The 27,434-nt window shown below is 37.7% G+C and overlaps 1 protein-coding gene across 3 annotated transcripts in view; it reads right to left on the minus strand.

The window, feature by feature from the left end:
• Positions 1–27,434, minus strand: part of LOC129243708 (BMP-binding endothelial regulator protein) — a 161,312-nt gene that overhangs the window by 13,705 nt on the left and 120,173 nt on the right. For all 3 annotated transcript variants that reach the window (XM_054880928.1, XM_054880926.1, XM_054880927.1), the window contains one exon: positions 12,150–12,241. In XM_054880928.1, coding sequence (XP_054736903.1) covers positions 12,150–12,241 — 92 coding nt within the window. The remainder of the gene's footprint in view (positions 1–12,149; positions 12,242–27,434) is intronic.

A 27,434-nucleotide genomic window follows, 5' to 3' on the forward strand; every position in this document is an offset into this window, starting at 1 on the left:
TGATAAAGGAAGCCTTCAGGTACCGTTTTGAGTCACTAGTCATCACAAAGGCCTTCTCTCTTCTTTGAGTCACTAGTGATGACAAAGGCCTTCTCAGCGTTTGACAGATTAAGAAGTGTTTCTAATTAGCGAAAAAATCAAGTAGAATGCCACAATGGCGCCATTCACAAGCCGTCGTAAATGTCTGTGCCGCCAGTCTGGCGCCAAGATGCCAGTACAAGAAAAGGAAAGAAAAGATTTCCGGGATCAGTAGAGTTGACGCCAGTAGTTTTATTTTAAAATTAAACACAATATATCAGTTTCAACGAATTGTGTGTTTTCTAATACGTATAGGTTTACTTTTAATCACTAAGGTAGAAATGACCTCTAAAATCTAAACTTGTTCCGACTAGCTGGAACTCTTATCAGAGAAATCTGCCGATCGCAAAGGGTTAATGTTACTGTTCATGCAAAAATGCCCAATTTAATGTTACGCTATTTAACAGAATATTTACTATTGGCTCGAAATGGCATACTAACATGAAAAGTCAGTCAAAACAGTTTTGGCACAGTGATTTTTTTATAATATTGTGAATATTTTTGTGTTTTTTATGTCATATTTTTTAAATTTAATTTTGTATAAAAATATACTTTTCAGTACAATAAAAGTGTTAAAAATTTCAAAAATGTATGCAAATTCCAAAGGAATTTAACATTTTTTTTTTCTTATGTGCTATATTATTGCTCATTTACACCGTGCAAAGATGTGCAAGTTTGAAGTTGCTAAAATTCCCCGTTGATTTTTAGTAATTTTTCTACTGAAAGTCTCTGCATTATTTTTAGTTCAAGTGTTGTATGCAAGAATTTGTATAAGACCGCCAGCAGAGCAAAACATATTAAAAACCAACGGAAATTTTCAGCAAGTTGAAACTTGCACTGCATAACAACAAAATAAAAATTAAGTATTCTGAATAAAAAGTACAAAATTTTGTTAAAAATTTTATTAATTGGTTTTAAGGTTCCATTATGTTTGAAATTTTAAAATATTTGTATTGCTTTCGTGGACTATATTTTTATACGAAACTAACGAAAAAATTTAGCATAAAAAACATTGGGATTTTGAAAAAAAAAACGCACTTTGGCAAAACTTTTTTGACTCTATGTATGTATGAGTTAGGAACTGCTCTTTCAGCTGTGAATAAATGAAATCCACAATCCACAAGGCCACGGCTTGCAGCAGGTAGATTTTTAGAAATGTATGTATGTATATGTATGTACATAAATTAGACCACTTAGAACATTTGCCAGCCCAGCAGAAGATGTGGCTAACATCAGACTGTTAACCTGCTCTAAACGGTTTTAAGGCAATCAGCTGATTTGCTGACGAAATCGAGGTTATGACGGCGGTTGGTTTACGGCATAGATCAGAAAAAGCTGAGATTGTATTGATGACATCAAAGAAAATCAACCCAACCAATGCTCATACTACTTCGTTGCCGTCTGAACAACAACTGCTTGGACAAGTGCAAGAAATCGTGTGAAATGAGCAAGCAGAATTCTGCTGCCGAGTGTCCCGATGACGTGGCAGCCGAAGTTACTCTAACAATTTTTGGTTCGGATGATCCAACCTATAATTTATTGTATCATCATATTATCCACCTGCCACATCATAAATACATTGGTAAGTGTATGCTCAAGGATCAGCGGACCTTAAAAGAATACTGACTAATGAGATAAGTGACGAAAAGGTCAGCGATGATTCGATTAGACATTACACCGTACTGCTTTTAAGATTCCGATTGACAGCAGCTCAGAGTACTCCAATTCTAGGAGTTCTTACTTATTTCTGCCTTTACTGAAAAAAAAAGAAAATTATATCGCAAGTGATCTACGAATTTGTTTTCCGTTGATCTGTTAAATGCCACTGTTGAATATTAAAAATACATTTGTGCTGTTATGCGAGCTTGATGTTGAGCCATACCAGGAGTACATTCATTAACGTGAATTTCAGCAAAAACTGTCGCACTCGTGCCCTGAAGTGTTAAAAATTTGTTCACATGGGGGTTGTTTGTAAAGAAACAAGTTATAAAAAAATTGCAGAATAATAAGAGAGGCGTCGGCCCATACCTCAACAAAACTTGAACACGTGCTGCAAGGTATTGTAAAGTGCATATTTACTTACCAGGTCTATACCTATGAAAGGGGAATTTATATATACATAAATGGCTTATTTGGGAACTCATAACAATCCAACTGAGGATCTTCTTGCCAAAAAAAAATTTTTCCATCCAGAAAAAATTTTCATTCTTTATAAGTCCTGACTACCTGCGGCTTGCTCTAGGAGAGATGGGCCTCCCGTCAACTCAGCGAGTGCTGGGCAAGTACACACGTACAGGTTAATGAAACCTCTGTCCTTACAGGACATTATCGGCATGCTGTGACTTTACTTCGAATCCTTTTTGCGGAAGCTGTTGGGAGAATGAGGTGCAATCATGTCAGCCACTTCTTCTAAGCAGTCCTGCTCTTGCGGAGCACCATGGTGAGGCATCTTGACTATCACTTATTTGCTTATGGATCGGTTCCGAGCATTGTAGTTAATAATTTGGGGTTGCGCCATGTTGCTGCAAAGTCGGTTCCAAAGGACCTGAACTTCATGGAAAAAAGGCACCGCGTTGATATCGCCAAAGACTTGATATCCAAGGTCGTATCCGAACAAATATCAAACGCACCATTACTTTAGACGAGACGTGGGCTTAGGTATGAGTACGACACGCAATTCAGACGAGTGAGTAGAGTGCTCCGAAAAAGCGGTATTCTACACCACGAATACCACAGACGGTTAATAAAGACTGTTATTAGGGCGTTATGAGACGTTTATGTAAAATAATTAGCAGAACGTAAAATAATTAACAGAAAGTATTTTTGGAAACTCAACTCGTGGCTGATATGACCCCTGGCGATTGTTTCCGGGGAACGCGTTGTATCAGCCGAAAGGAAGTAATGAAAAAATCGAAGCCGGCTTTGATGGCAGTAACGAAAATAGAGTTTGAGATTTGTTCGAGAGCTGCGTGGCGGTTGATGGGATGTAATTTAAAGGCGATAATATCACTTTTGAGGAATAAACTTGTATTTCGAATTTTCTGAATACATTTCGGGAAATTTTTGATCAAAGTGGTATGCATGTATACATTTATTTATTTCAAAATAAGCCGAAAGAAAATAAAAAAGTATAAAAATAAAAAAAAGTATTCGATGCGGTGCCTGTTGGAGGTAGCAGAGGAAGAGGAAGGCTTCCATTGCGTGTGAAAGATCAGAAAGAGAAGGAGTTGACCTCACTTAATGCGCCCAACTGGCTCTGGTTAGCAGGTAAGAAGAAAGTGAGCGAGCTTTGTTAACCTCGGTCAAACTCAACTCACTTTTGCGCTCCAAAAAGATGGCCCAAAACCAAAAAATGTAGATAAAAAAAATGTTTTTTCTTCATTAAGAAAATTTGTTCTACGACCAAAAAGAATTAGGCACCGATTTTTTATTTAATATTTACCGTGTCGCCAAGTCTTTGGAAACTGCCACGAGAATTGTACTTTTCCGTAAAATTTCCACAAAATTATAATCTATGTTTTATTAAAACAGAATTATTTAATGGGGACCTATATACAATTTTCCTGCTCTATCCAGAAGTAGACTTGCAATTTTGGGTAGACAATCCTTTAATGAATCGGAAGATATCGACTGTGTCGAAATTAAGCATCTTACCAAATTTGTGAAAAGTACACATTGGTTTTAGGAGGGAAGGACTAGTTCCCCACGCGGCATCACAATGCCTGAGTGTATCCCACAGTGGACAACCTCTTCAACTTTACCTAACCTACATATACAATTTCACAGAGTAAAGCGTGATAAGGTCGTGGTTGGAGAGCGTAGTTGGGTACTCCTTACTCTCTCAAGCGGCTTTTTAAGAGACTTAGTCACAGTTATTTTCATCAATGACAGACGCACATGTAGCAGCCTATGGATTCTTAAGAAAATATGAATAAAATTTATTGGCACATGAATGCATTTTTGTTTTTCTTTTTACAACTACTGCCAGAGAGTTGAGAAAAATATGTATGTATTTATAAAATGGCCAGAACTTGAAAAAAGGGGAAAAAGTTTAAGCTGGGTACATCAATATTATATAAGTATAAGTAAAGCAAATGTGTTCCGCTGAACTTTCCAATTTAAAGAACCTGATGCCCTTCATATTTATAAAGAAAACAAATTGAACAGGTACCGCTTATTTGCTACGCTTGGACGCATGTATTTTTATATGTATATAAATAGGCCTAAAAGAGTCGGTATGTATAATCACACATATTTACATACAAATTAAAGAAAAATTTATTTTAAATTTTTGATTAAAAATTAGATAATTATTTTTTTTAGTTATTCAAGTTATGGTTAGAAGGCTTAAATCGGCGATTAATATTCAATGATTTTCTTTACATACAAACCGACTTTTGCCTTTATGATAAGTTTATGTGGATTTGTTAATATACAGATGTATGTACACACATCCGAGCACATATACGCAAATAGATATTTATATATACGATTATAAGTACTTATACATGGATATTTTATTCATTGACGCCATAGCATTTTGTGTCAATTCGCCGAAATGAAGCCATAATTTTAATTTTATGAAGAATAATAATTTCATAGTCATAAAATAAATTTTATGATCAAAAATATTAACGATCGTATGCGTGTGCGTTTGTGCGCCTGTGTGTGCATATAAGTGAAGCTCCGCGCATGTTTTCGACGAATGAACGACTGGAGCGATAAAATGCGCAACCGTTCCACTGAGCACGCGTACTGAGCTGCAGCTACAAAACAGCCCGTATACAAATTTGATCCGAAATACAGCTCCAGCTCCAGTTTAGGCTGAAATTGAATCTGATTGGAAATCCGATTTAAGCGCCGCCGTAACAAAAGCAAAGCCGATTGTCAGCGTTAAGCCGACGCACTGTGGGCAGGAATAAGCGGCACCAAATCATAATAAGAACAACAACAATAAAGGCAGCAATATGAAAACTAAGCCGAACATATTACAAACAGAAATAAACCATGAACCGAAAGCAATACCTACATACAAATAAATTACAACAAAACAAAGATCAGCAAATCAAGTTGAAATTCAAATTTAAATTCAACAATAACAAGCGATCGACTGCTCTGGTTCATAGTGTTTTTGCTGTTGTTGCACAGACATCGTCAACAACGAAGGTGGCGCCAAAGAGTTTTGGTTACGCCCACTTAAAAAAAATACCGGCGGTGAACGATAATCACTGTCGAAGCAACAACGTCAGCAGCATACAGGGTGACCCACAGCTGCCGTTAACGTCCAAGTGGTGAGTGGCTGAGCGTTAAACGCTAACAGTCAAGCGAAACGCTGCCTTTATTGACTTAGCGTTAGCGCGGAGAAAAAGAAGACAATAATAATAATAAAGGTTAGCGAAACAAAGCATCGGCATAAGGCAAAGAGTTGAGTGGAGCAACAAAAAGCGCTTTCTTAAAAGCAAGACAACACGTAAGTATCGCTTATGCACTGTGTGCACGCGCGCGCTAACCACGCCGCCGCATTCTGTGTAGCTCGAGGAATGCGGAGCGATTAGAAAAGCAAAGCTTTTTAGGGCTAACAGCTATCTGGCGCGCTTTCTGCGCATATGTATATACATACATATATGTATGTATGAATGTATGCATGCCTGCTGTAGTTTGAAGCGGGTTTTCTTTCTACACACACAAGCCGTTTACCTAGGAAAGTAGCTTAGAGCGAATTAGTGCAATCGCCTTATCAACGCGCCATGATTTATTAATAAGCACAGCCGCGGGCCAAGCGCCAACAGAATCGCCGCATACCAAGCTCAGCAATCAGCGGAATTTAGTCGCTAGATATATATGTATGTATGTATGTTAGTCAGTTAGTTTATACATCTCTAACTATGAGCTGCGTAGGCGCCGGCGAAACAGGCGGCGAGCGCGCGGTGTATAACTGAATAAGCTGGTCAACGACGACGACTGCAGGAACCGCAGACATCTGAGTTTTAATTTAGCCATACACTGGCGCTGCTGGCGCACATACACTTGCTGCAGACGGCCACTATGATCGGCAACAACTTCGTTTGCAAACTTTTCGGTATGTTGTTGGTTAACTAATTATTGCCGATCGTTGATCGCTGATCTCTGAGTGCCGACCGCCCGCTGGTAATGAGACGGATGTTTGTCGCGTCCGTAGCCGCGAGGTGTTATTGCTAGGAAATCTCTATTGTTGTTGTTGCTGATGCTGCGGCTGCTGATGCTGTCTTGAGTTTAACTCCCATTTATTGGCAAAAAAAATAGACAAGCACACACACAGGAATATGTACATAGGTATGTATAACTAATAGAAGTAGCAGGAAAAAAACGTATAAGCATATTTGTGTATGTGTGTACATGTACATATGTGCGTGCTCAAGACGGCGCCAAGTGTGCCAAACGATCTCCAACGTCATGGTTTTAATAATGATTGTGACAAAAAACTAGTTTGACGACCTTGACGTCGTAAAAATCGATGTTTTATCTGATTCGACACAGGGGAAGAGCGAGAGAGAGAAACGGAGAGAGATAGAAAGCGGCAGCAGCATAGAGGGAACAAGAGAGAATGAGCAACAACAGCAGCAAATCGCAGTTAGCTTTGAATATAAAATCAGTTGAAAACAAAGGAGGTTTGCGCGCGGTTTTTGCGAATAAATAAAAATTGATAAAGTGATTAAAAAAAGGCAAAAATAATTAATATTAAGAACTAATGAAAATAACATCAATTTGTCGTGGTGTCTGAAATCAGCCTTTCATTATTCACAATTTTTTTATATTTTATTGCTAGGTAGAGCTAGCAAAGTTAGATAAAAGGAAATTTTTTCGGTGCGCGTTTTTAGCTTGCTGCTTTCGAAAATATTTAGTATTTGAGTGGAGTGAGGTATTTGGGCGCTATTTTTTTCCAATTTGACGTTATTGTAATTATTAAAGTGGATGTTTGTCCCATGTTTGCCTAAAAAATGCGTTAGCAAATTTGAGCAAAATTAAAATATTGTATATCTTTTATTTTTTATGAATCTGGAATAAAATAAATAAATAAATAATTGGCGCATACACTTCTGTTATGTGCTTGGCCGAGCTCCGCCTCCCATTTGTGGTGTGCGTCTTGATGTTGCTCCACAAATGGAATTACCTACAGTTTTACGCCGACTCCGAACAGCAAATGGTTTTTTCTGAAGAGCTTTTTCATCGCAGAATACACTCGGATGTTTGCCATTGTTTGCCAAGGGCCGACCGCCATTAGAAAAAACGTTTTCTTTCATTTGGTGTTTGATGCCCGAGGTTTCGAACCGGACACTTCCGAATTATAGTCACGCACCAATCCACTTTTATTTTACTACTTAATTAAGCAGCTGGCATTAGGCGACTTTCAATTCTGCTTTGAAATATGAATGCAAACTACGTAAGGGTTTTAAATTTTCCTGGTTAGTTTGACAGCGAATAGGTGTAGGAAAATCGAAAGGAAAAATTGAATATGTCGCATCAGCGCCGGTCACTTGAAGATAATGAGTCCTGTTTCCATCATTACAAAATATTAAAATTTCCCTCTTCACCTTTATTGTTATAACATTTTTGAATACACAAGTTTTAACTTATTTCAATTCGGTAAGAAATAAAAAATATGCCACATCATACAACGTACAACTCCAATCGCACTCAAAACCTCTTGTCTCAGAAATAATTGCAAATCCCATAATCTTTACTAGACTCGAGAGAAAGTCTACAAAAGGCTTCATATGATAATGAATTAGTTTAAATTATTATTGATCATAAAAATAGTAAATGGTTGCACCACTGGGTGTTGGTTGGTTGGTTAGAGAGGTGATTCATCCACCCACCACTGGGTGTTCTACATAAATGTTTTTTTCTCTTATATGAATTAAATAGATTTGAGTAAAAATATTGCTCAATGCTTAAAAAACAGATCGCAATATAGAAATGGATTTAGAAAAAGTCGATATTGCAATTGGCATTGGTATCCCTATTTTATACCCGCATTGCCTGGTTATTACTCCAACCAATCAACGTAAGGAGATACGACTGATGCAGATTAGAACTTTTTCATCGGCTTTTGGCCAGATTTATGTGGTTGCTTTACAAGTGGGTTCCACGGCGCAACTGGCAATTGATCTTTCAATAAAAGCCAACTTTTCGAACTTTAGATGTGGAAAGAAATTTTGCATCTTTGAAGAAATTCTCGTGCTACCGAATGTGGGTTCAGTCAACGATAGCTTTCTTCTTTAGTTAACAGCGAGCGATTTCATAGAAGATATAAGAATATCTTAAAATAAAATTAAAAAAATAAAAGCAGCTCAAATTGAAAGTAGTTAGTTGGACGCATGGACTTATGCGCATGCATGACTTCATAATTTTTCGACTTGCTTCAATTGCCAAAAATGTACGCGATAGAGAAGAAATGCCAACGACTGTCGTTCTGATAATTTCAAGCTTTGCCATTTATTTCGCAACGCGCTCCGGCTTCAACAAATTCAGTGCGGCGTACGAGTGCTGCATATGTATGTATTAGTACAATCTGACTTTACATTATACATACATAAGTGCATATATTCGAGCTGCATGCACACACAAATTATTTTTGCAGATTTATGTACTTATATACATATGTCCATACGTACACTCTTTGGCTCATATTTCGGTGTATTTACTGTTGCCAAACAGCTGCCTACAAAATATTTCCTTTTGGTTGAACTTACATAAAAAACATTATTTATAGAAATGAAAAAATAAATTAAAAATGAGCAAGGATGTGAATGGCGGAAATAAATACACACATACATATGTATGTCTGTATTTTTTTTTATTGTATATTTGGATAAATCTATATTGCACTTTGTCCCTGGCCTGCGTCAGTCCATTTCCATATAATCACTCACACATACACACACCCAATGCGGTTTTCCGTAAATGAGATGTAGCACTATAGAGTCAGCTGCCACTGGCCAGCTTGGTCAATTGCTTAGTGTCTCATTCATTTTTTCTTCTCTTTTTTTCTCAGCACTGATTCAAGCTTTTGTTGTTGGCCTTTGGGGATAACTGCCACTACCACCAACACACAATTTATTCTTGAGCTTCCAATGTATATTGACTGCAGAACGCAGTCGCCAGCTCACGCATAGCAATTTACGCATCCCCACTTCAGTATTTTGCTTTTTCCCCTTATGGGTGGAGTAGGATTGCATGGCAACATTATTTGTGCGCAGTGTGGGATTCCGTTTCCAAGGCAGCAGAAGTAGGATTGTACTCTCAATGCAGTCCTTGCTTTCAAACGATTTTCGCACATAAATCATTAATTGTTCAAACAGTGTGTTGCCTACAAACAGATCTACTCACTGAGAAACTCTCCACTTCAATTTCCGCCTGGCAGTTTGTAAAAGCTGGAGGGGAGTGCAAATGCATATGGCTGTGAGAGCAGTCACTTGAGATTATGAATTTCAACAATGACAAATATTTGGGTCAATAACTTGGCTGCTTATAGAGGCGTAAAGGCGGCCACAATAAACGGAACAACAACAACAAAATATCAATTGTTGGCAATAAGTTGTGTCGGTTTGCGGGATAAGTTATAATCAACAGAGTTGGATAGGCGATGTTAGTGAATGCTTTGTGACAATACAGTTTTATAAGCATACACACATGCATACATGCACGCATGCATACAAACACAGAAATAAGTACATATATATTTCCGTTTGCAATTTCCTTTTGTCATAGTTGCGTATTTATTTTACGACAATTGTTGTATGTTATGTGTGATTTATTTCCATAAAAGCAAAATAGCAACAAAGGATGTGAGTAAAATTTTGTTAGCATTAATGTATGGCCGCCTCTACACAAAAAAGTTTACCTAAGAAAATGTACTTAAGCATTTAAATTTCCCACAAAACTTTTCGCTTTGTTTTCCTTACAAGTTTTGAACAGTTGCCCCTTCTGAATTCACTGGTTTTATTCTAATAGGCATCCCGGGCTTAATGCCACCATTTAAAATGTTCGTATTAGATCTGAAATATATATAAAACAAGAATGCAGCGAGATATGTGCATAATCAAATTGAGATTTTTCCATTTTTCCTTTCCACGAGCTCTCATATTTAGATAACCAAAGTTTTGAAGTCCGCAGAACTGCTGAAAGAAATTAGAACTGTCCGAAGAGTGCTGAAATTAAATTTACTGACTGATATATGGTACACCTGTGTTCACAACAACAGCAACGTTACATATTGCAATGTTTTGACTATTTTTTTAATTTAATTTTTTCTTTATTTTTTTTTAATATATTTCATACTACAACAAAAACCATTTAACCCATAGTTCCATGCTTTCTTCTAAATTAAAAAAAATTGAACATATTTTCATCAAAATTTCAAATTTTTTAGGGTATGCAGTTTTGTATCACATTAAATTTTTGGTATAATATTGTGCCAGTTTGTCTTGTTTCTAAGTGGCCGATAAGTGTCCAGTTTAAAGTGGTCCGAAATAAACGTTGATTTGTGATTTTTTTTTATGCTCGAAATTTTTTCGTAGCGAGAAAATGCACAAGACCGTCAAATAAAATATGTATATCTTTTGTGCGCTTTTAATTTGTCACTTAATGCACAAAAATCCAATGAGCTATAAAACTGCGTTTGGAAAAGTTTTCTAAAAATTCTCATTCTATTATATGAAATACGTAACATTTTCAGAAGGCCTATGACAAAATTTTCGTAATGTGTACATGAAATGAGGTGACATAACTTTCGATAAAAGAAAGCTTTTTAATCCTTTACCGCATATGGGCCCACATTTGGTACTGCTAAATTTAGTTATTTATTTACATTTAATTATTTCTAAATTAAGTATTACAAAATATTTCAAACTATTTTAAGCCATCAAATATATATTTAGCAATAATTAAACGCCAAAAAATTTACATTTTGTTATAAAGGGTGATTTTTTCAGAGCTACAGGAAAGGTTTTTCAAAAAAACACATATAAAATTCAGAAAAATGTATGAAATTTGTATTTAAATCGATAGTACAGTCCATATAATTTAATGTTTGAAGATTATTTTATGCAAATGTTGACCGCGACTGCGCTTCAAATGGTCCATCCTCTTAATCCAATTTTGGCATACTCTTTCCAATTGTTTCGGCCGGTATCTCACATATAAATGCTTTAATGTTGTCTTCCAATGCGTTAATTGAAGCAGGCTTGTCTGAATAGACATGAGCTTTAACATAGCCCCACAAAAAATAATCTAAAGGCCTTATATCGCACGATCTAGGTGGCCCCGAACGTGAAATAAAATGTATAATAAAATTCAATGATTTGCAAGCGTTGTTCGTTTGTCAGACGATTCATGGTTAAATTATATATCAACTGAAGATGTTTGACAATGAAACAAAACACGAAAGGTGCGTCAGCTGTTTAAGCCAACAGTTTAAAAAGATAATAGCTAAAAAATCACCCGTTATTTCGACTCGAACCTCACTTTTGGGCAAGTGGGTGAAAAAGCAGAATTGAAGTGCGAGTGATTCATTTTCAAAAAACGATAACCGAACAAAACATAAATACTTTTTGACAAAAAAAAAAATATTTGCATAGAGTCGCAATAATCATCTTTCGCGACGGATAATAACTTTTCCATTATTTTTCTTTTAATATGCCTTATTAGAAATTAAATAAGGCTTTTTCCACCGTGTAACAATGTTTTCAACACTTTATTAATTCATACACTAAAGACGTGTTCAAAAGTGAGGACTTTGACAGCAAAAAAAAATTTTTTGTATGGTACATACTACTGGCCCGTATACATTTTCATTTTATTTGAGAGAAATTATTTAATTCACATTGACTACTTATAATTCACTAAACATTTTCATACTTGGCGCGAAATTTCAACTGTTATCCAATGCAGCAAAAATTATGCAACGCGTACAAATATTTAATTAATGAAATGTAAAGTCTCTATCTCGAAAACGTGAATAATGCCTTTAACAACTGTAAAATAATGTTTCAATCTTTAATATCTTATTTAATGTATTTGCTGTAACTTACCTTGCAGACGCATTTAAAGCACTTTGAGCTCCATTTTATTATTTTTTCGATGTGAACTTCTTCACCTTCATTGGAGCATGATTGTAAATTGCCTGGAAAAAGAGAGAATTAAGACGGTTTTAATTTTTAGGAAGACTAGAAAAGTATCGGAACGGTCTGTTAGGTAGTATACCTCTAAAAATCTTTTCACCATGTGTGACTATATGTACTTATGTTTCTATATATTTAAGTTTCACTAGGTGCCCCCTATGGGGCGATGGCTTTAACACCGAAGGAAACCCGAAAATCCTTAGCATTTCACCAAATTCCGCACTTCTTACAGCGAAAATTAAAGAAATGGTAAATATACTCCGTTCGAAGAGCTATTCTAAAAGCGCCACATCTAAAGTATAAAAATTAAAAATAAATACCTTTGAATAAATTTACAAGGGACCACATGCCTTGGAGTTCTATAACAAATAACGATCGCGTTGAGTAGGTAAAAGTAGTATTTAGTGACAAAAATACGTTCAAGCTGGATGGAACGAATGCATACAATTACTACTTCCATAATTTAAGAAAGGTAGGGCGAGCAATATCGTACTATGGCGCGTTCGAATTGAAAATTGCAGACTACAAAATGGCGTGAAAAAAATGTCATCTTTTCTCGAAATTTGTGAAAAATTTGGGTACATTAATTTGTTCAAGTGGTATGTTAAAAGGTCAAAACTTGGATTGCGTCCCAAAACGCTGAAACTTTAACATGCCCACCGTATTCCGCAGATCTGAACACAATTGAAAATCGATGAGGATGACTTTCTCGTACGGTTTATAAGAATGGGCAACAATTCGTATCATTAAACCAGCCAGGTCTAAAAATTCAGGCTAATTTCGGTCGAGGTTTTAGAGCAACAAATAATATCAACCGCTTTATATAGCTCACCCAGGCACCAACTAAAATCTGAAGATTATGTATCTCTCATTGAAAGGCACAAAGGACGATTTATTATACGAGGTGATTTCAACGCTAAGTACATACATTGGGGGTTTAGGCTTACAACGACAAAAGGGCGCAAAATGTTTAAAGCCATAAGACACAAGACACACGAAATAATTTCAACTGGTAAACCAACATATTGGTCTTCAGACACCAACAAAGTACCTGATTTGATTGATTTTTTTTCCTACAAAAATATTTCCGCAAACTATCTTTCTATATACGGAGCCTTCGACCTGAACTCTGACCACTGACTGATTCTTTCAGAAATATCAGAAAATGCGGTGCTAAATAAAACGTCTCCTCGTCTATTTAATAACTTCACCGACTGGCAGTACTTCAAACTGCAATTAGAAGCTATAGGGTCTTGACCATTGATTATCTTGCTGATGCAGTGCTTAAATTCACGCAAATAATTTAAAACGCAGCGTGGAACAGTACGCCCCGGCAAGATTTCCAAAAAAAAAAGAAGAAAAAATACCCACCACATACCAAGATAAATAAAAAACGAAAGCTTAGACGTCGTTGGCAGCGAACCAGATATCCTGAGGACAAATTGAAACTCAACCCAACAACAAAATAACTACATGTTCAAATTCAGGCATTCAAAAATGATAATTTCAATCGATATCTTCATGGCCCCACATCTGATAAATCTACGGACTACTCCTTATGAAAGGCAGCAAACAAATTTTCCTATATTTCTTATTTGGTTAGTGCCTTGGGGTTGAAGTGAATCAACGAATTAAGCACAATATTACAGCTGCTGAAGTTTTGCTGCTACGAAATAACGTTAGTTGGAATAATATTTTGATGCAGTTTTATTTTCGAGCAAAGTAAAGTCATTTTCTATTAAAAATCATTCACGCCATTTAGAACATGAACTATTTCGGTATTACTAAGGTCGGTCTTTCCCAAAAAAATTCAGCGGTATTGTTTTAATATTGGATGTGGTTCAAAAAAATGTTGAATTCATTCCCTTTCATTTAGGCTATATAAAAATCAGTTGATCTTGTAAAGGCTATAAAGCATAATTAAATTATTTCTGGCTTTAAAAATCCATGAAATTTTTAATTTTTCAATGTCATCCTTAAAATAACTGTTGTCCAGTTCTTTATATATTCTGTGCGTACTGTTTAGCCCTCAATTCCCCATTTTTGCCTTTTAGTAGTGTTAATAAAATTTAGAAATATTTCGCTTTTTTCTGCCCACTTGCTTTGCCCTAGCACCGTTTCGTGCCTTTTCGAATTGTAAATCACTGCTATTTAATTTAAGGGCTAACCCTAGGGCATAAGATAATCAGCGGCCCGAAAAAATGATATTTTCAATAATGTTTTTTTGCTATTCAATTGCTTTATTTTACAAAAATAAAAACAGCATTAATACATCATGTTTCGACTTGACTTTAGTAAAAAACTTAAAAATTGTAAAAGTTATCGCTGTTTGTGTGGAGCACGTTTCTCCAGAAGTCCCTTGCAGTGATCATCATAAGTCCTTAATATTCAACTAAAATCATGCGGACAAGAGAAATTAGTTTTATTAATAATAGGACTATGAATAAGTTCGTGCGGTTTTACAACAGATGGCGTAACTTGATTATTATTCCATCGATCCACATTTCCAAACATTCATTGGAGAGCTACTGTCGTAAGGCACAAACGTCAGTATAAGTTTTTTATTTGAAGCGTAAACAACAATATTTTTACCACACTTGAAAATGTCGAATTTCGTGCCAAATAATGTGTTTTTGCGGGGAATTTTTTAATATGATGAAAAAAGCAGCCGAAAGTCATCGTATCTTGGTGGAAGTTTATGGTGAGCATGCTCTAGCTGAGCGAACGTGCCAGAAGTGGTTTGCACGCTTTAAAAGTGGTGATTTTGGCTTGGAAGACGAAGAACGCGAGGGTGCGCCGCCAAAGTTCATGGATACCGAATTGGAGGAATTGCTCGATCAAGATCCGGCTCAAACGCAAGAAGAGGTTGCAAAAACTTTGGGAGTTGATCAATCAACCATTTCCAAACGTTTAAAAGCCATGGGAATGATCCGAAAGGTAGGCCATTGGGTGCCGTATGAATTGAAGCCAAGAGACGTTGAACGCCGTTTTATGGCATGCGAACAACTGCTTCAACGGCACAAAAGAAAGGGTTTTTTGCATCGAATTGTGACTGGCGATGAAAAGTGGGTCCATTACGACAATCCAAAACGTCGGGCAACGTATGGATACCCTGGCCATGCTTCAACATCGACGTCGGCGCAGAATATTCATGGCCTGAAGGTTATGCTGTGTATCTGGTGGGACCAGCTGGGTGTTGTGTATTATGAGCTACTGAAACCGAATGAAACGATTACGGGGAATGTCTACCGACGACAATTGATGCGTTTGAGCCGAGCACTGCGAGAAAAACGGCCGCAATACGCCGATAGACACGACAAAGTTATTTTGCAACATGACAATGCTCGGCCACATGTTGCACAAGTGGTCAAAACATACTTAGAAACGCTCAAATGGGATGTCCTACCCCACCCGCCGTATAGTCCAGACCTTGCGCCATCCGATTACTATCTCTTCCGATCGATGCAACATGGCCTGGCTGACCAGCACTTCCGTAATTACGATGAAGTCAAAAAATGGATCGATTCGTGGATTGCGGCAAAACCGACCGAATTTTTCACAAAGGGAATTCGTGAATTGCCAGAAAGATGGGAAAAAGTAGTAGTAAGCGATGGACAATACTTTGAATATTAAATTTGTAACCATTTTACGTCAATAAAGTTTCAAATTTCGAAAAAAACCGCACGAACTTATTCATAGTCCTATTAGATAGTCTTGAGCCTAATCGAACTAGATTTAGATTTAGATTTTCGAGAAAAAAATCGACAATTAATTGTTAAAAAAAAAATAGAAATTAAAAAAAAAAATCCTTTGGTCAGGCTCGAATTTTTTATGTTTTTCAAATGCAGTATAAATTTTATTGAAATCTACCAAGTGGTTTTTAAATTAAAGTGATCACCAGTTCAAAAAACATAGTTTTGAGAAAAACGCATTTAAAATTTTGCTATGTAACGCCCTTTGAAAATGAAAAAAAAATCAATTTTTTTAAATTCTGATTACCCCTAACCCCAGAAAGCATTTATTTTTAAAACTATTTTTGTCAAGAGGCGTGAGAGCCTAAAGGCTTCATATATGTACAAATATTGTGTTTTAGAAATAGTTTACGTGTAATGCAAGCGAGTAAATGTGACCACACTTGGTAACTCTATACTGGGACATATTAAAATTTTATTGAAATCGGACGAACAGTTTAAAAAATATTGATGTTTAACCAGGCCCGACGAGCGATCGGGGACTTTTTACCCCGGGCCCGGAGTTCTTAGAGGGGCCCGGAGTTCTTAGAGGGGCCCGGACTCGAGAGTAATTCCGAAAAGTTTTATGGAAAGGGCCCACATTTGCAATTTTCCTCCGGGGCCCGGATATGCTCTCTACGGCCCTGTGTTTAACAAATGTTTCGTAATAAGTTTAATGTGGTGTAGCATACGAAATTTTCGAAAATTTTTTAAAACCTTTCGTTTCTAGCCTTTCTTCCAATCCTGTGATTTTACCAAATTAGAGAAAATTCTGCAGGCTCCACTCAAGTCGTGATATTTTCGAGTACTTTTACATTTATGCCCTTATCTTTCATCATTAAAAATTTAACGCAGAGTGAAACCTTGCTTTGAAATTGTAAATCTTAGTAGTCCCCTTAAGACTTACTGGTAGTTCTGTTGAAAGGATCTACAGTGAAAATGGACACACTTAACACTTCTTTTGGTAGATGTTTGGCTAAGCGTATTCGCACCTAATTAGTCTGGCCAAACTAATATTGACATATCTATTATTATTATTATTATTATTATTATTATTATTTCCATAGGTTGCAGGGAGGAACAAAGAGCCACATATACATACAAATTTTGTGAGGAATATAATTCAATATTTCGATTTTTATTTGCTTACAACGGCAAAGCAAATGAAACTCTATGAAGGTGTATGAATATTATTTAGTATACAACTCCATTAGAAAATATATCATATTTTTAAAATTAAATCTAAGCCTTGGCAAGCCACAACCGCCCAAAACGGAAGGTTAAGAGGAAAATTAAAATTCTGAATAATTAAAAAATTCTCCACCATTCCATTTCCATATCAATTTTCACGCCAATGCCACACGAAAAATACATTAATGTAGGAAAATCAACAATTACGTGATTAGTATTTTATTGTTTAATTTTTAAAATTTGTGTATCTCCATATATGTGAATAGGCCCTTAAAATATCCAGCACACACACAACATCATCAGCCACTTTATTTATGAGGTACCAAGAACTCACTTCTATTAGATATTCCAGCCTGTAGCAAATTGATCGGACAAGTCTTTCGACACAACACACGACCGAGCGAAAGGTAAAGGAATGCTGCTTATCAACACACTTAAGGCTAAGTAAAAGCGGAAATGATTCATCATCAAAGAAGACACTATGTATAACAAACAAAATACCAGCGGATCCTGCACAGCAGCAGCCGAAAAAAATGAGCAAACAATAACAACCACCAGTCGGAACAATGTCGAGCAAGTTGTTTTTCATTTCGGTTATTCGAGCTCATTACGATACGATGTGCATTGTTATTTGTATTTATGTTTGTGTATGCACGTGCAGGTGTGCGTGTACGTGTGCAGGTTTTGTTGATTGTTCTTTAAGTGCAGCAAATGCAATACAAGTACTTAATCACATTGTTTTGTTGTAAATGGCGTTAACATATTTAGAGTGGCGCATAGAAGTTGTAGAGAACATACACACGCTAATACATACATATAAAATGCTACATATGCAAGTATTGGGTCCTTCGAAAGTGACGCCGAGATGTTAGTAGTGAATAATTCTTTTACGCGACCTTTTTTGTATGCCATCTTAAAATTGAAAATAAGTTCAGAATTGAGCTGGACGACAAGGTAAACTGGAGTACCCCTGCATTTGAAAGAATCTCCAGCAGTGTACCCTGCACTGGTACACAGATGGTTTAAAGACACCAGAAGGCAAAGGCCCTGGGACGGGCTAGAAGCAATCGTTCTGTGCCGATGGGTAATTTTCCAAGCATCTTCCGAGCGGATGTGTATGCCATCTAACTATACGCAAAAATTCACTTCAACAGGAACTTCCGGAATGAATTAATTGTCATTCTGAACGACAGCCAGGCGTCACTCAAGGCTTTATGGTCTAGTGTGATTAAGTCCTAACGGGTTTTTGAGTGTATCGAGAAACTGAATCTGTTTGGAACGCATAGTCGCATCCCGCTAATTTGGGTCCTAAAATACAGACGCATAACTGGGAACGAAGTAGCGGTCACATCGGCAAAAGAGGCTGCAGCGTCGTTATTAATACGACCCGAGCCCTTCCTTGCTATGAGACAACACACCATCAAGGAGAAGCTTTGAAGTGAGGTTAGCTGGCACCAAACTATGAGGCTACGCCAGGCGAAATCCTTACTGAGGCGGATACAAACAAAAAGAGATTTAAAAAGCTCATAACTTTCTCCCACGATAAACTGCGAATGCTCACGAACATTCTCACCGGCTATTGTAGACTGCGCAGTCCTCTGCACATGATCGGCATATGGCCCACTGATTGTTGTTGTTTCTGCGACTAATCCCAGAAGACTCCATTACACCTTCTCTTTGAATGCAGCGCTATAGCGCGGAGAAGGTTGAGACGTCTCGATCATTTACAGCCAATAGAAGACACACATGCACGGCCCAACACAGCTATATATTATCTTAAGCTTTATAAGGGAACTAGGTCTGGATGAAATACTGTGTTGAGTATAGGGCACAAAAGACCATGACATCGATGCGCAAATCTCCAATAAATCTGAATCTAATATAATTGAATGTCATCTCTGTCAAGTGGGCAGTTATACAGTTTTAAACGATAGGAGAACGCTTTAAAATTATTGAAACTCATTATGAAAATGATTGATCTGGTCGAGAAAAGCTTATCGCAAGATTCGTAATATTTTTGGTGAAAATAATCGTTCGAATGAGTCGACAATTCAAAGTTTAGTGGAAAATTTTCAAAAAACTGGTTCTGTCGAGGGTAGAAAAAGGACTTGAGGTTGCTGAAATCGATATCTCGACTTTCTCAACAATTAAGCTTTCATGAAGCGACGGAAACTGTTTGGCGGATTTTACCTGTGATCTTTGGTTGACATTTAAATGATGCCATTTTTCCACACATAATTGTTGAAAGCCATACTTGGACTTAAAATAGCGAAACCCGAAAGAAACTAAATTTTTACATGTTTTTTTGCTTTTTTATTTTAAAACAGCAACTAGGCGCGTCTTTTGGAAGACCCTTTATAAGCATATATGTATGTATGCATGTACGTATGTGCATGCCTTAACTCAGTAACTACCTCAATGGTGGCTTGGTAGTCAGTCTTTTCGACTGGCCATTCTTAAAATGCACCAACCAAATCGCAGAGAAGAAGAAACAATGCCTTTCAAAAACAAACAAAATTCCGAAGAATAGAAAGGTTTGTACAGAAGTATGTAAGAAGGAGGAGGAGGAGTAGGCGGAATAGGAGGTAATAAAAGATCAGAGGACCGCCTGGTGAGACCACCTGCATGGCAGTGGCGGTGGCGTTACAAACTTGTGTATGCTGTAGCGTACGCCCTCATCCTCCTGCTTCTTTTCCAAGGGTCAGCATGGTCAGTATTCGCATAGCATTGCGTATAAGAATCTTTATTATTATACATATAAGTGCATAAGTACAGTGGCAGATAGGTTGATAGCAACAGGCGAAAAGTGTTCAAGTTGAAGTTTTTTTTTCAATTACAATTACCAAACGATCCCAAGAAGAACTCTCTCTTGTCTACCCAAAATGGTGAATCTACGTCTGAATAGAACAGGACAATGGCATAGGAGGTGCGACATCGTCTCTTTCTCTTCCTCAGCTAGACAGCTTCTACAGAAGTCATGTGCTTGCACACCCATCCTTTGAGCGTGTCCATCTATTAGACAGTGCCGTTTTTTAGCTTATTTGGGCTAAGCAGATATTCTGTGCCGTAATGGGTTGGTGCGTGACTACTATTCGGAATTCAGAGAGAACGTAGGTTCGAATCTCGGTGAAACAATGAAGAAAAACATTTTTCTAATAGCCGTCGCCCCTCAGTAGCCAATGGCAAACCTTCATTTGTGGAAGAAAATCAAGACGCACGCCAGAAATAAGAGGAGGAGCTCTGCCAAACACCCAAAAAGGAATATACATATATTCTCTGTCTCTAGGATTGAAAGTCGGTCACTATTGTCGGACGATTCTACAGGTGGTTTCATTACGCCATCTTTCATTCGTTGCTCAAAGATAAGTAGCTAACATGGCTGTAAGGGCATGCCAATGTCATTGTCTGTGTAGTCAACTTGGTGTCGAGTTTCGCTAGTTCAACGACCCTAAAGTTACCCTCAATGTCACAACGGCCAGGTACGCATTTTACCTTTAGGTGAAATGACTCAGCCATCCATTAAGAGATGTGCGACACTTCATGGCTAGCTTGGAGGTTGCCGACTATTTTGTGAATGAAATGGAAACGAAGAGAAAAAAATCAAGAGAAATAAGCTCGTCTGTTCTGTATAGAGCCACCTTAAGATTTTTTCTCATAAGTTTCTTTTTAAGAAGTTTTATAAAACCAGAAAAATCGTTCTTCAGTGCGACTTGATTAGCCCCGAAATGACATATATTGAGAATATCTACTCGTTTAATTGTGTGGATAGTAGGCAAAGAAAATAAATTCGTATACTAAGTTAAGAATCTAAATTAACATGAACCACTGCTCCAACTGTGAAGAAGGAATGAACCCCATTAATAGACACTTAAAGAAACCTTTAGACAGGAAAGTCGCTCCGCTTAAGTAAGTTTGCTGAAAAAGTCTACCTTTTCTTAACTCGTAGCTAAAGCCAATTGAAATCACTACTATCTTAAATTCAATTTCATATTCATTTAGACTAGTGTCTCAAAGTCGAGCAGATGTCTAACTATTGCACCAAAAGTCGAGAATATTACATTAAGATCCAAACTGGAAAAGGATTTCAAACGGTATTTCACCGAACCCATATATACAGAATTTTATCAAAATCCATTTAAAACTATGATATTGATGATATTGATTTTTTATATTTCAAGATCTATCTCTCACTCTCTCACTCTCTCTCTCTCTCTCTCTATCTTTTCCCTCTTTTTCTACACACCTGTTTATATATTTCTGTTATATTAAATAGCCTTCGCAACTAGTAAGTAAGTAGAGATATCTAACAAATAATAATAATAATTAAATAATATTTAAATGTGCAGAATTTCGCGAAATCGGAATGAAACTGAAAAGGGATCTTTTAAAGCGAAGTCTCCTTTCCCATTCTCGAATGTCACTAACCTCCCGAACGATATTTTCGTTTGGAGCTGAGATGATCGCTGGGTTTGTTTCATAGACTTTATTTTTTAAGAAAAAGTCCATAGTGGTAAGATTGGGCGACCTGGGTGACCAGGATATGTCATCAAAAGAGCTTATCAGTTTGTTATGGCAGAAATCATGCAGTACCACCATGACCTATGTGGCCGCTGATAAGAGACACCGTGGACAATTTTCAAAAAAATATGGTTCAGTTATTTCACTACTTGACAATGTACACCAAACCATCGCTTTTGGACTGTGAAGCGGCTGTTGATGTTTTAATAATCGGTTATGTCCTTCAGGTGACCAATAACGGGAATTTTGCTTATTTATACTTCAACTTCAATGAAAATGAATATATCATATAAAATAATCGCTCCTACATAGTCTTGCAGGCATTTCAGACAGAACACTTAGGGAACGTGGGGTCAAGTGAGATATTAATATTTGCTCCGAAAGTCAAGCCGCGATCAAGGCTCTGACGACGCCGTGGTGCAGATCCAAACTAATCAGCACCGGTAAGGAGGAGGTAAAATCTCTTAGGTGTGCAGGTAATATTTAACTGATCCATGACATAAAAACAAAGAGGGAAATCAAATTGCTGATGACCTTCCTAGGAAGGGGACTGAATTGGTCTCAGAGACCTCCTACACGGTCATCGGCATCCGCCTGATAGCTGTCAACGGGGAATTGCACAACTTATTTCTCAGAAAAGTTCAGATCTCGATCTCGAAAACCCTACAGTAGAAGGAGGGTTCCACGGCATTCAATTTCCAAACTCGTAACTGTGTTTATCGGTCATTAAACGATTGGCACACACGCGGAAAGGCTAGGTTTACCATATAACTCCCATTGTAAAAGCTGTGGGGACTTTTCAGAGAAGGAGACTGTTGTATCTGTAAATGTCGGGGTTTGGCAGCCAGATGATTAAGGTCACTGGGCTGGAGCAGTGCGCTAACCTAAATCCCATCAATCTTCTCCATGACGTCAACACCTCTGGTTGGCTGTAGATATCTGTCTGTTGGAGGTCTTACAATGGCACCAAAACGGCGCTTTAGTGTTACTTGGGAGTGCCAGACCTACCTGCCTAATCCTTAGACTTAAGCGCTCGCATGCTTTGAATTTTGAAGGGGGGCAGTCAAAGATCTTTCCCCAATATCTCCCGCGCACGGACTGACGCGGATTATCGTGCAAATTTATAGTGACGAGTTGAATAGTTTCATTTGTCCATGATGTCCGGCTGAGTCCCGGCCGTAAGCTGTTTGCCACCGAACTTATTGCCCGGAACCTTCGCATCCATAACGAATCAAATCTTTATTTAGGGCATCATCTACGATTGTTGCACACGAATCATTGGCCTGGAAATACGCTTCGATTGCGAACGCACGTTGTTCACCCGTCCACCGTGACATAGTGACAAAATAATTCGTACGAATAAACAAGCTAACGCGGACCCCCGCTCATATGCTCTACGATTAGGAGCAAACTGTAAATTTAAAGCCCAATTATAACACTGGCCGTAAAGTAAACATTTAAAATATGAATCGAATCGGACTATAAACAATTTTTTTTAATATCACGACATCAGCACCACCTGGTGAGAAAAAACGCATGCTGCACTGCTTTCAAACAAAAAATAATGAAGTGATGACATAAATCAATTTATATATAAATATGATCTGCGAAAGGAACCTACTTTATAAAAAACCTTCCAAAACTTATCACAAAAAAACAAAAAAAATAGATCCAAACATACAATGAGGCAAAGCGTTTATAATAATATTAAAGCCACTGCATATTTGTATGTGAAGGAAGGCATGCTATGGCATTCAGTTGGAACGGCAGAGATATCCATCCATCCACGCGGAATGAAAACATCACAAAAAATGCTAGCGCCAGCTAAGAAGCGCCGTAATTACCGAATGATGTTGGCAACAAAAACAAAAACAAGAACAAGAATACTTATAACAGCGGCAGAGGTAAAAGAAAAAGGCGATCTTCGACATGGCAATGCCAATGGCGGAAAGTAAAAACTCGACACGCTACATGACACAAGTAGAAACAACAGCAGAAGAAGTAGGAGGAGAAGAAGAACGCATTGTCCGGTATTTTTGGCTGCATGCTGGCCACAGACCGACTGCACGCCGGAGATGCTTATCGCCCTACCGTCCAGACAGTAGTGCAGCAAAACGTTCAGAAACGCAATCGAACCGCAATCAAAACACTGGAGGTGAAGGAGGAGGTAAGTGAGAGAGTTCTAGCTGTGGTTGTGGCGGCGGATGCAGGCCAGCATAATGAAGCCGTGCAACGGTTCACAATCGGTTCTTTGGTTAGGTGATTCTGAGAAAAGGGCCAAGTGCGTGATTTAGGACTTTACAGAGACGCAGCATAGCGCCGAGCAGTGTGTGGCAGGCAACGATAATAAAACCAAGGAAGAAGCACAAAAATTGCAACGATAACTCAGTAACAGTAACAGCAACAAAAACAGCAAACAATTTTGTCATTCATTTGTTAGCAATGCTTACTTTTTTACGACTTCGTGTTTTTGGACTCTGCCTCTCGCAGGTTCATTTGTGCGGAAATCAATGAAATATAATTCTTCGATACTTTTACATTTTTGATGGTTCGCTTGTAAAGCAATTAAGTCGACATTATGTGGCAATGAAGCTAATGAGGTGCCGATATGAAAACGTGAGCGGCGCGAGCTGTTGAAATTTCATATAAATATCTTTATACTACAATGCCCATATTGCAATAACAGCTGATCAAATCGGATGAGCAAAAAATCGAATAGGGTGTTCAGGAGGTTGGGATAGTGCCGCTCTCAAACATTGAAGGACCTTTTTTAATTTTTGACTCCATGGCCTTGTTAAGCGAAGGAAAGCATGAATTTTGAAGGCAAATACATAGTACTTAAGGAGCATTAGGCCACTGAAATATTCAATGTGCAAGGAATTGCAAGATTTGTGACCTGCCTACATCGCTAAATCTTTTTGTAGGTCTATCATGTAAATGGATAGGAAAGATAATTCCTGAATAATTACAGTTCTTCCAATGCAAAGGGGGGTTACATATATATGTGGCTTAATTAAGATTAGAGATCAATATGTACTTCTAGGTACAATTTTTCACAGGTGAAAGAAAGATGGTGCCGACCATTATTCAGATTGAAGTTCCCACGAAGTGGCTGGATGCAATAGAATAAATTGGAATGAAGCGAGAGAGAGAGGGAAAGGACCTAGGCACCATGCCTATAGTTCTACTCCAAACAGAATTCATAGATGTTCAAAGAGGAACACGATTACTAGATATTCAGTCGAAAGATAAGCTTGCCTTCAGTGGCGGAAGCGGGCTCTTGTGGGCATCGAGCGGGCCTTATAGGTGCGCACGCCCTTCGTGAGGTGGCTGCGTGATTGCGAATTTTTGGCGCGCGTCTAGATGTTTTCCTCCAAATGGAGAAACGTACAGTTTTATACCGCTTCAAAGCGGATTTTCGTATGTAATAACTCTGCATTGCGAGAGAGCGTCGATATGAAACGAGTAATATCTTTTGAATATCAAACACGAAGGCTATTGCTTCGCGTTTTTTGGCGGAAGTTTCAGATAGAAAGCTAGCCCAGCCATCCCACTTTTTAAAGGGCGGTAAGTACCGGCCGCCGTAGCCGAATGTGATTACTATTCGCGAGCACGTTGGTTCGAAGCTCCGTGCATGAAACAGCAAAATGATAGAAAAAGTTTGTCTAATAAGAAAAAGTTTGTCTAATAGCATTTTCCCCTCGACAGGAAATGGTAAGCCCGCCACTATATTTCCGCCACGAAAAAGCTTCTCATAAAAAAAAAATCTGTCGTTCAGAGTCGACTTAAGTCCAAACCCCAAATGGGGGAGGACGAGCTCGGCCAAACACCAGATAAAGGGTGTAGGCGCCAATTATATTTATAACCTCTTATGGGATGGGACGGCCAAATATATACATATATATATGGGATGGGGGAATAAGTTCATAGCGTTTTCATATTTTCTTTTATTTTATTGTACAACGATTTGTTTGCTGTTCGGCGAAGGGTAAGCATTTATTCGATAAAACTCTTTCTGCTCTACAAAATTATGTTAATTGTATTTGTGAGTTATTTGATTTTTTATTAGTTTTGAGGCTTAGAAATGGAATATCCAGGAGGCAAAAATCAACATTTTCGATAACTACTCTTCTTTGCTTTTCATTGAGGTCAAAAAGCTGCCAGAGCAACCGGGGACTTATGCGACGTGTATGGAGAAGGTGACATAGGTGAGCATCGAAACCATTTGCCAATGGTTCGACTTTGACGGCGACTTTGAATTGGCAGAAAAAATGTACTGCGATCATAAAACCGTCTTCAATCACCTTCCTTCAATGGGATTTACTGAAAAATTGGGAGCCTGGGTGCCTTACGAGCTCAACAAAAAAAAACAAAGAATGTCGCCTTCAAATTTCTGCTCAGCATCTTGCCCACCATCGAGCAACACGTGGTCATCATAAACAGCGCTTTTTGTACCGAATCGTCACGGGAGATGAGAAATGCCACGAAGCAAAGAAAAGAGTGGGCCAAGTCAGAGAGTCAAGTCCAATCTTCGTCCAAAGAAGGTCATGCTATGTGTTTGGTGGGACTGGGAGAGCATGGTGGTACTGGGATATGCTCGAAAATAATGCCACGGTTAACAATGAGCTCTACATTTCCCAGCTAAACCGCGTGAATGAGGCTATTCAACTGAAAAGTGCTGATTACCATGGTCAAACCATAGTCCTTTACGACAACGGCAGGCCACATGTTGCACAAGTCGTTAAAGCCGCACTCCCAGAGTTCGAATGGAGGTTCTTCAGCATCCGTCGTGTTCTCCAACTGATTACCATCTATTCCGCTCCCTGTCAAACCATATGTAGGGCGTTACCTTCGATAACAAAGAGGTCCTTAAAAACTTACTCAACAACTTCTTTGACACGAGACCAGGCGATTTTTGGCGGAAGTGCTACGAAATTATTCCCAAAATTAATATTTGACATTTATTTGCGGAAAATTTGACTGTATTCCTAAGTATTCCAACACTTCCATTGCTTTCTAAATAATCAAAATTTTCTAGTTTAAACCAATAGCAAACTTTTTAAAGCAATGACTATAACATTTAATTAACAATATGAAATATGTAAGTATGTATGCATGTATACGAGCATTCACATATTTATCTTTAACTCAAAGAGCTCCAACGACCTTATCATATTTGTTGCGCGGCCACTAAGGCTTCAACAAACACATCTTTATGAACTTTTTATGAAAATATGTGCATACCATCCATATGCAATTAAGTAGACAGTTGACTTCATAAAAAGTGACGTTGTTTATCTTTTTGTTTAGAGATCTGGTAGGCGTGACATTTAGTTCCGCGAAACTGTTAATACTAGATTAGCACTCTAATCTACGAAGTGAAGAAGAGCCGGGCATTGTTTGTTGATAAAAAGTATAATAACTAAATAAATATGTAAATATATGTAAGTGATTTACAAAGTAACGCAAATACAACAATGAAAAAATAAGCATAAGAATTTAAAGTATTTCATTTTGTAATCATATGCATATACAAACATATGTGTGTTTGCATGGAGGAATATATTCACTTTTCAATATTTGGTTAGCAAATAAAAAATGTTCATGACATACATACATACATACATATGTAGGCACGAGGCGCCCCAAATACAAGTTTCTTTCTGAATCATTTCGACGCTAGCAACACTTTCCCGCTCCCGAACTAATAAAAGCTGGAAGGTGCGATCCCGGCTAATCCAACTGATATGATTTC

The sequence above is a fragment of the Anastrepha obliqua genome, chromosome 4, assembly GCF_027943255.1.
Source record: "Anastrepha obliqua isolate idAnaObli1 chromosome 4, idAnaObli1_1.0, whole genome shotgun sequence".
NCBI classification, from domain to species: domain Eukaryota; kingdom Metazoa; phylum Arthropoda; class Insecta; order Diptera; family Tephritidae; genus Anastrepha; species Anastrepha obliqua.